Genomic DNA, 10,944 nt, shown 5'->3' with positions numbered 1-10,944 from the left:
CTGTAACAGCGTCCACGCAGCTTACATACTGTGTACATTAAACAACGCCAGTGTTTTCATGTGTTTGTAATACGTGCCTCTGATGATGGTTTTTCTTGAACCGAAACATGTAAGGCAAGTGAGATAAATAAGTGACCAAAAAACATTGTTACACTCGACGGATTTTTCATTGACAACAAGGATTTTTTCATAATTTAGTGCCTCTAAATGAATATAAATAGCAACAAAGCAAAATACTTTGTTCAATAATTATACACATCATCAAAAGTACTAGTTTTAATATAAATGGTGTTATCATCCATAGCTTAGGCAAATGTAGGTAACTGAAATGATATGTTCTTTTTCATAACTATTTTAATTGATGATATCATGTTCTGGTAAATACAGTAGTTGTTACATTATTTCTGCTTATAATCTTTTTACCTTCTCTTTTTGTGCTTCTTCTCAACTTTCTCTAATAAAAAGTGAAGGTCCTTTTTCACAACTGAAGGTGTTGTATTCTGCTGCATGAAGCAGGCGAGGTTCCCCACAATGATGGTGCTCATGCTGTCAGCCTGAGGCATGGTCACAGCTGTTGGTGCCACTATGACGTGCTTGATACTCTTTGCATGTTGTGCTGGTTTGTCTGCCAGCAGGCAGTGGTCCATGCAGTCAGCCAATACCATGTCCAGCTCCTCCTCCTCTGGGCACTCTCGGCTTGGGCATGGACTCCACCAGACCTGAGGAACAAGCAAGATTGATTTATGGATTGATCGATTTATTGAGTCAATTAAATAATTAATTAATTAAATGATTATGGACCATATGATAAATTACAATGTAGCTAATGTTTGTTATCATTTTTCTTAAGATACAAATAAATCTGAACTTTGTTCAAAGCCATTTCAACCCAGTTCTCATCTAACTTTGAACAGGTGGTAGTTGTTCAGCTGACGAATCAACCTCTTGTTTGTTTAACTCAGAATTTCATCTTTGCAGTCACAAACGCTCACTATTGAACTATGTCATGTGCCAGTTCAAAACACATTTCCCTACGTTTTGTTTTAATATTATCCACCCATCTATACATAGGTATCCTTAGTGGTCTGTTTGTTTGAAAGACAGATTTTGTATGTATTACTCATTTCTTTTATATGAACTACATTTAATGTGTAGCTAATACTTTATTTCATCACCTGAAATGCAGCATGTGAAAAACAATTCTTGAAGTCCCTCATCATATTATTTTCTTTATTTTCTACTTACTCTTGCTCTCATACACCAAAATATTGTCCTCAGCAATTTGTTGTCAATATGGTTTAATTCTTGGTGGGGGCAGGAAGGTTTCCTTTTGCTACCAATTTTCCCATACCAGTTCTACATCACACCCCGAATACCTGCAGATGTACCCCCTGGGATAGAGAGGTCGGAGTGTGAAGCTAACCACTCAGCTCCATCTTGCACCAGGTAAGGAGTACATGTAGCTTAATCTGCATGCTCCTATACATCTACATGGAGCAGTGCTCACACAAACCTTTATTTAGCTGTAATCATGGAAATGGTTGAGAATGCCAAAAAAGGGAGTATCATGAATATAAAAGAAAATTTCCATATATATCACTTTAATAAGCTCAACAAATTGATAGAACAAAAACACACAAAGGAAAGTGACAACCAGTATAATATGTTCGACCTCATAATACAACATCAGTACACGCCCGCACTAACGTCACAGACACAAGGAGTATAAATACACTGTACAACACACCCTACAACAGTAAAAACAACACAGCAGACCACAAACACACACAGGACAACATTAAAGGTAGGACAAAATAACAAAAGTTTTTACAAAACACAATAGGATTGATGAAATAATACAGTATACCCATAATATATTTGTAGAACCCTCTTCTCAAGAACGACAAAGTGGCACACTTTTGGCCCCCGTCATAAGAAATAAAAGAGGGATGACATGAACCAGCTTGGTTTACGAATTCCAATAGAATCATAACAAACTAACTCTAAATATTTTAATGTATTGGAACAGCCGCTGTTGTTGTAAAGACTTTAGATTTTACAGCCAATTGTATATTATTTATGTTGTATGTATATATTTTAACTTTTAGAACATGTACTGTAATAGTGGCTTCTAACTGCATTGATGTAAATGTGTTCCTCTGAAGATGGTCTGTGAAGACCGAAACATGTAATAAGGGCATGAATAATTGAAATAAGAAAATCTTAACCAGTCACACTGGACGGAACTGTTTAACTTTTTCATAATATTAGTGCGACAGACCAGAATGAAACTGTGGGGCTCTTGATGTGTAGTTTTGTCATAACTCCAATGACAACCCACTTCTTCGGAACAGTTTGTTGGTCCTGAAAAGGACCGCGGTTGCTGAGAGGCTTGATTGGAGAGGTAGCGCGGCGCGCGCCGGTAAGGAGAGAGGCTAGTTGCGGTGAGTGGCCTGGCCGCAGTGCGGCCGTGGCTGGAGGTTGCTTGGTTGCCGCGCGGCGGTGTGAGTTGGAGGTTGCTTGATCGCAGGGCGGCGTCTGCTGGTGAAAGGCTAGCCATTGAGCGCGGTCGTAGGAGTGATGAGGCAGTGGCTACACCAGATGCCCAGTGGGTCGGACAGTAACACGACCACCGGCGAGTCCAGGCGCGGTGCCCCAGTGAGTCGGGTGTGAGAGTGCGGGAGGGCCGAGGCAGTCGTGCCTGGTGCAGCCTGCCGATGCCTCCGAAGACCGAGTGCTGGCCACGAAGCCTGCTGGCTGGTGTTGCTTGATCGTAGACTGAAGTCAAATGATGAACTGTATACTCGGCGTTGGAGCTGCCCCTTTTTATACACTGCTCGGTGGGGCGGAGCGAAACTTGAAACTGAGGAGGAAGAATTGATTGGCTAGCGCGCGTAATGACGTAGATGCGGGCTAGCAGTGAGCGCAGTATAAATACGAACGTTTGAAGCAATCTGATTGGTTAGCGCGCGTGATGGTGAAAAGTGATGTGAAGAGCGAGTGTTGCAGAAATGCATGATAATGTGGGATGTTCCCACAAAACAAATCAAATACTTTATGCAGCTGTTTATTTTTATTTTGTCCTCAAACATGCCCAATCTTTGTTCATTCCTCATTAACACAAGACCAAATCTCATAACCACATAGCAGCAAGTTAACATACCTCAAACTGACCAGTCTTTGGGTGCTTCGTAACATAAGCAGATGGCATCTCACCAGGTGTCTCCATGTGAGGAATAAGGAGCAGAGAATGGTGGAATGCTGCATTGAGGATAAGTGACAGCACCATCACAAACTTGTACTGCCCAAACTTGTCTATCAAGTAGCCTGGGGATTATAACATACTGTATAAATAGAACTGCACATTCTGACTCACAGGAACTGGCTGGACCTGTGAGTCTATAGAAAATTTGGGTCAGTGAGTATTTCTTTGAAGTTCCATTTTATCATTACCATGAGTCTAAAACCATCATTTTTTAGAATTATAAGTATGATAACTGTTCCTGGCCCAACTCATCATTTGTCATACAGAAGAACCATTAGGAATAAGTACAATTATCAGTTTTTGGTAACAGGAAAGTTGTCCCTTTTCCCCTGCCAATCTTCATTCCACCAATTGCTCCACAATCACCCTCACCTATCATTTTGGGCTGGTACAATAGGTCAGAAGTGGCCACAGTACAAGGGACTTAGTCCCACCCCACTAGCAATAAAAAAAAGTCCCTATGGTGAAGTACCCCTCCACAAAGACATATGAAGGTGTGTTGGTGGAGCTCCACACCTTTGAGTGACTAGCATCATGCTCTGGCCATTTAAAACAGAAAATAATTTTTTTATGTGTTACATTATTACATAATCTTCCAGGTTAATTGTATTTTGCTTTCCGAGTTACTTATAAGTTCTTGGTAGTACAATCATGGTCATAGGTGTAGTAAATTTAATTACATGCATCTTCTTTAGATTAAGGACTAACTGATTATTTTGAAACCATACATAGATATGATTCATTATTTTATTTATTTTATGATTCAATGTTGTGATGTCTTTTGAGGAAACAATAATGGAGGTATCATCTGCATAAAGAATGGTATGAGCCAAACCATCTAATGTACTTGGCAGGTCGTTAATGTAAACATTAAATACTAATGGTCCCAAGACAGAACCCTGGGGAACACCATGTCTGCAGGTTACCCATCTAGAAAGAAAGGTGGTTGAGTCATGAGTGTGTAATACAGTTCTCTGTTTCCTATTATGTAAATATGATTTGAGCCATTTCAAAATACATCCTTTAATACCATAATGTTCTAACTTTTGGATTAGTAGGTTGTGCTTGACACAATCAAAAGCCCTTGTAAGGTCACAAAATACACCTACCACTAGTTCTTTGTTATTCCATGCCTTATAAATAGCTTCTGTTAGTTTGAAGATAGCATTTTGTGTACATATACCATTTCTGAATCCAAATTGCCCATCCACAATAATAATATTGTTTGTCAAATGTTGTTTTAGACTATTAAAGACTAATATTTCAAATAATTTAGAAAAACCTGTCAATAAAGAAATAGGCCTATAATTAGATATTTCAGTTGTATCACCTTTTTTAAAGCATGGTATAATGTTGGCGTATTTTAGTCGATCTGGGTATATGCATCTCTTGTAAAATAGTCGATATCAAGATATTCTCTCTTGATTCAAACACCTTATTCTTTTGAGTCTACCACAACAGGAACCATTCACTTTTTGTCCTTATTTTCCCAAATTTCAAAGAAGATGAAACTGAAGTGTTCCAGCAAGATGGAACACCACTCCATTTTAGCAGCTGTATAAAATTCATAAAAAAAAGCTTTTCGCTGGGCCAATGCATGAGACAATTGGCCCTATTTCATAGGCCCTGTGCTCTGTATTTAAAAACCTTTTATTCTGTAGGTGAGTATATGCTGAAAGTGTTCACACTGTAAATTCTTTTAACATCCTTTTTGTATCCTAGTATTTCATATACTGTTATAATACTATGTATTTTATATACACATATATGTACACACACACACACACATACCTTGTATGTCATGTGTGTGTGTGTGTGTCTCTGTCTGTGTCTGTATTAGTGGCTTTAAGGGGCTATAATACTCACTTAAATGAGCAAAAGTCCCAGTCATCGCATGCCCAAAAGTCAGTGCCTACTGAGATGTTCCCATAGTGAGAAGAGTGGAAGAATATACAGGGACCAGCGTGTGAAGAATTGCAGCTACTGTAAGTTAACGGTGTTCCCCTTGTCTGCAGAATTCTCCATTAACAGTCACCTTAACCCTACCACACCCAGTGAGTGCAAGCCCATGCTCCACCTGACAGTTGTGCAAGGGTGGTGTTTTGCCAGTGGCTTCTCACAAAATGCGTTGTAAACACACAGTTTGTAGCTAACATCCTGTTTACTGATGAGGCGGGATTCACAAGGGACGGTGTTATGAACTTTCGTAATACCCAAATCTGGGTGGATGGCAACCCCCACACCACCATGGCATCAAGACATCAGTATCGATTTTCCATCAATGTCCGGATTGGCAGCTGATGTGATCAAAATGTTAGGATTAGCTGTCTTACCCAACAGACTAACAGGTGTAGTGTACCATAATTTGGGGGGGAAATGATCTTGCAGTGCATTGGAACATGTGCCTCTTCACCAATGACAACACATGTGGTTCCATGCATGATAGGGCACCACCTCATTTTCTCCACATTGTCAAACAGCATCTGAACATGACTTTCCATGAATAGTATATAGGAAGTGGAGGCCCGGTTAACTGGCCTGCATAATCCCCTAACCTGAATCCTATACATCTTTGGCAATGGGGACACTGAAAGACTTTGGTGTATTCAGCACTTAGAGGTATTACAACAATGAGCAGAGAATGTCTGTCAGGAGACTCAAGTGACACCTGGCATGTTTGACAGATTGCACACCTCTCTGCAACAAAGAGCTGGAGGTTGTGTTCAAATGCATGGGTACCACATTGAGCATCTGCTATAGAGATCAGAGATACGTCACCCATATCTCAGTAGACACTGATTTCTGGTCATGCAATGAGTGGGATTTTCTTTGCTCATCTGAGTTAGTATGGCGCCCCATAACGCATGTAACCCCTTTTTTAACACCCAGCATGGAACACACTGAAGAACTTGACAGTTCACAGAGATGTTTATGTATCATGAAGTACAAGCACTATTGGTACAAACATAATATTTATTCCAATTAATTGAATTCTTCCAGATAAGGCTTAGACTATCACAGCATTGCCATATTTGAAATCTTTAAAGCAAAATGCTTCATAGAAAATTTGTAGACATACAAAATTCACATCTCTTACTGAATAGGTTCATTAATCATGTTAAATACAGATGTTGTGTAACTCATGTCTTACATTTTAGCAAGAATATTTCAGGACATTAAATTAAGTGCTCTTAATATTTTCACTCCCACCACTGAAGTTTACACGTCTACAACATTAGTATTATTCATGGTAGAGAATTATGAATTATGAAGGCACAGTATGAATACTTTACATCCCTGAACCCATATAAATTGAAAATAATACAATAATAGAAGAACAAGCGGAAGAGGAGGAGGAGGAGGAGGAGGGGGAAGAAGAAGAAAAGGAGACAAAAGTTACAGGGTGAAGACAGTCTGTTTCTCTCTCTCTCTCTCACACACACACACACACACACACAGAGGATGGTACTCAGAACCCACCATTCTCTTGAAAGGAAAGTAGGGTGATAAAATTATGGTGAATATACAAGCTCTGAACTGACTGTACATACCAGTGATAGGGGGACTAAGGAACGTTGTGAGTGGAAGCGCCAGGTACACCATTGAGATTTCGTCAACTGTCAGCCCGATGCTCTGCATGTGGATGGTCAGGTACGGCAACAAAGAAGCTGTCGCTGCAGCAATAAGCATTCCACATTAATTTGCCTCTCTCATAGCTACAGATTACAGCAAATAAGAAATGCATACAAAATTTTGGTCACAAGTTCTGAAGAGAACAGACTAAATTGGAAACCTTGGAATACACAGGAGAATAATATCCAAATGGACAATAGAAAGTAGGGCATGGAGTGAATTCTTCTGGTTGGGGTGGGGTAGGAGAAGAAGGTAATGAACCGTTATGTTCCACACTATTCACTTCAAACATGAAAACAGATGCAACATGTTTCTCTGAAATGTTAGTATGCACCTACAATATCACAACCCCAAGGCCGCAGTCTGTATGTGTTTGTTTTGTTTCTCAGACATCTTATTTTTATAGCCTTATATTAACATTTATAGACAATCCATTTCAATGCTGTAAAAGTGTAGGAGTGAGGTCCAGGTGGCCAAGCATTACATTTCTCAATACTAAACTGCAATCCTTGAGTTTAAATCTGTGAACCTCATAATAACTGGAGATTTTAAATACCTGGACAAGAAAAGTTAACAGCTGACAATGAATCATTGCTCATATTTAAGAGGAAACAAATAAATATGTAAGAGGGCCTTTCAAGCGAGATAAGTGACAAAATATATATATATATATAAAGTGTAGACTTAAGTTAAATTAAGCTTTCATTATAAAATAATTAAAAGGTTACATGTGTTTGTTGATTTTGATTTTCCATCATCAGACTTTTATGTATTAAATGTGGAGAGGAAGCTTTATGTGAACGTTTTTGTAAACATATGATACATACATACAAAAGACAGTACAAATGTGATATGTAGGTATTGTTAAAAGGACAAGTATTGGGATAGGTGCAGGGCTTTTTATGAAAAGAAATGAGAGTATAAGTTTGGATTGTACACCATTGTGCAAAGAATTAAGCTGTGCTTGTTGTGCTGTCTTGTAGTGATGATGATTCTGCAGTGGTTGTTTGTCAAGGGAAATCCCTCACCATGCTCCAGACATGTAATATTTTGATTACATATAAATTATTTTACAATAAAAACTATTTTAGTGAACTGTATACTTTTACATACATTTAATTAATATGATGAGAATGCAAACATTCACTTTTAAATAAATCAAAATGCTGAATACTTACCTGCATTTATTAATACATATTGTGCAGTCTTAAGATAGTCCTTTTTATAAGTTTATATAGAAAGAAGACAAACCAGTTCAAAATTTCATATTTTATATCACAAATCTTAAAGTGATCAGACTTACCACCATACATCATGAACAAAGTCACCTTCAGCATTATAAGGTATGGATTTATATGCAATCTTTCCAAAGTTGAGAATATTTTGTATTCAAACTTTCTTTCTTCATTCTTCTCGCTCATTTTTGTTGTGATGTACAGATTGGTCCTCCTTCCATAGATTTCTGAACAAGTTCAATCATTTAAGTAAAAAGCATCAAGAGAAAACCTTCTGGAATGTTGTTGCATACTTCACTGCAGCAATGCTGTGAAAGCATAAGATAAGGTACCAGTTTGTTTTCATGCCATATCATAAATTTGTAGTTCTAAGGAATGTTTGCAAACCAGAGCCATATTTTTTGCATATCTTCAGTGAGGTTCATTGTAGCAAGGAACAAACACTATGAAACACATAGGTAGGATCTAATCCTTCTGCTCTTACTTATAGGTTTATTATTATTAACATTATATACACTGCAGAAGTTGTGAAAGAATAATTATTATATTTGACAAGAAGTAGTCATGAATGAATGAATGCATAAGGAGTGGATCATAATAATCCGGCCCTTGCACTGTGAACTTCAATGATCTATTTTGCTTCCCCTTTTTTATTAATGCTTTATTAATCCAACATTTTAAATGAAATAGGATGCGTCATAATGGTTGCTGGGTTCCTTAAAAACAGGCCCAGGCGACAAAATCTTAAAGAAGCTATGGCCTCACAATCACATAGGATGTATGTAACTGATATTTTTCCAGGCACCGTTAATAAGTGGGCTCATCTGTCAATCCCAGTTAGGTGACAGTATCCTGTAAATAGTCATACCGACCATCTTAATTGGTCTTTGTTTATTTTATCAGATCCTTTATTCTAGCAGAGGGCCCTAGTATAAGTTCCTTTGCATGTTTGAGTCCAGTTACAGATTCCCAATGTATTTTATGATTTCTTTTTGTCCAGTCCCTGATCGCTTTCTTGGCAACTCTAATTGAGATGCTGCAAGCTGGTTCAGGTTCTATGAACAGATGTTCAGATCGTGTTCTTGCCAGCTGTTCTGCCGTTTCATTCCCAGCAATACCCTCTTGACCCGGCACCCATATCAGTTGAACTCTGTTATGTCTGGCCAGTTGTATGAGGGACTGATGTCAGTCACAGACCAGTTTGGAGGAAATGGGATGCTGCCTGGTACAATGAGGGGATCATTCATGAGACTGGCTAAATTCCACTCCAGTGCCATGCCTCACACCTTGGCTTAGGTGGCTTGGTCCTGTTAAAGGAGAATAGATCCCTCACATGCCTCCAGGACATGAAGTGCACATGTGGGGGGAAAGGGGTATTCTAGATAAGCAGTGGGATTGCAACACTAACTAACCATGTGTTTGCGACCAGAGAAAACCCCATGAAAGGATCACCCCTGGGGTTGGCAAATCACCCCTCATTCACAGTCCTCCACATGAGTTGGCTAAAACTTTTTAGAGTGTTGAGCCCAAAGGCTTGAGGCACCTTAACAATAATCTAGGGAAACAACTACCACCATATGAGTGCTCTCCTGCATTCGTCCCTGGCAAACCATAGTAATACCTGTGAATTATAATGCTGCTGCGTGGGAGGCTCCAGTTGTAAGATGTGATTGCCCTTTTTTGGGAACTTAGCCGCCAGTCCTTGTTTGTCATACTAATCCAGACCCTGAGGCTGATGTTACCCAGCAGGACCACAAGGAGGTGTCCCAAAGCTGTGTCCCTCTGTTCCATGATGTGCCCCCAGCAGAGACACAGCCCTCGTTCGGGTAACCTCATTGAGGATGGTGTCATTACTACCTGCAATGTATAACATTAGATAAGTCATAGTTACTCCAACATTAAGTAGTCATAGCCTATATAAAGATACTGTCCCTGCGCTGTTTGACTTCAAGGATGACAAAACTCATGAAATCTCCAGTCAGGAGTGACAGTGCAGTAGTTAAAATTGAAAGTGGGTACATCGTGAATAATACAAACGAGATGTGTTAGAACTCGGTTGCAACCACTGTGGCCTCTGAAACTAAGTGTGAGCCAACTTTATAATCAGTTTGGAATTGGGAATCTAAAACCAGCAAACTCGAGTTTAATCTATTACTCTCAGAGCATAGCATTATTTATTACAGTTATTATAAAGAAAAAGCAAAGTTGTTCCCCTGCTTAACTAATTAAGCACTACACACTGAAGACGTATGGTAGAATGGATGTATAACTCCATATCTTCTTCAGCTAGGCACTAATTGGAGGTGAATGGTCCATTATTAACATCTCGAAAACTTCAGACGTTTGTTCGCATCGGTGGTTCAGTGGTAGAATGCTCGCCTGCCACGCGGGCGGCCCGGGTTCGATTCCCGGCCGATGCAAGTTTTGCTGCTTTATGTAATAAACATTCATTTTCTTTGAAGTTCTAGTTTTATTTTAACAACAAAGAAGTACTAATATATATGTTTTAATACTGTAATGTTACGAAATGTGAGGAAATTCGTTAATCCATAGAGATTGAATACTCGGAACGGTTGTAGACATACTGGCATGTTAAAAGGTTGCCACATAGTATATGCAGTGCTTTTCGGCTTCCGTTAAGTAACTGAAGATTGTAATTCTTACTGTACGCCTTATCCTAGAATACGTTAACATTGTTGTATCAAAATTGACAATGATCTTTCGAAACGCAAGCTTTTGACTGCAGTGAAGCTAGCCATAACCAGCACCTCGAACGAGACTACATCAATCCCATGATCCTGAGTTGCAGCA

General features: G+C 39.1%; 1 protein-coding gene and 1 non-coding gene across 2 annotated transcripts in view; one reads left to right on the top strand and one right to left on the bottom strand.

The window, feature by feature from the left end:
• LOC111868511 overlaps nt 1-10,806 on the bottom strand; it is a 25,513-nt gene extending 14,707 nt beyond the window's left edge. Inside the window, exons 1-6 of the mRNA XM_023859202.2 lie at nt 10,719-10,806; nt 9,755-9,990; nt 8,202-8,360; nt 6,817-6,939; nt 3,164-3,327; nt 424-719 (exon numbers count right to left, since the gene is read on the bottom strand). Of these exons, the coding sequence (XP_023714970.1) occupies nt 424-719; nt 3,164-3,327; nt 6,817-6,939; nt 8,202-8,319 (701 nt within the window). The 5' untranslated portion in view covers nt 8,320-8,360; nt 9,755-9,990; nt 10,719-10,806. The remainder of the gene's footprint in view (nt 1-423; nt 720-3,163; nt 3,328-6,816; nt 6,940-8,201; nt 8,361-9,754; nt 9,991-10,718) is intronic.
• Nucleotides 10,483-10,553, top strand: Trnag-gcc. The gene has a single exon. It is a non-coding gene; the product is annotated as a tRNA-Gly (tRNA).
• Nucleotides 10,807-10,944: the final 138 nt, after the last annotated feature.

This window comes from Cryptotermes secundus, unplaced genomic scaffold (assembly GCF_002891405.2).
Source record: "Cryptotermes secundus unplaced genomic scaffold, Csec_1.0 scaffold206, whole genome shotgun sequence".
In the NCBI taxonomy this organism is placed as follows: Eukaryota; Metazoa; Arthropoda; class Insecta; order Blattodea; family Kalotermitidae; genus Cryptotermes; species Cryptotermes secundus.
Note: the sequence above shows the minus strand (reverse complement) of the source record. Positions and strands in the feature narration are given on the sequence as shown.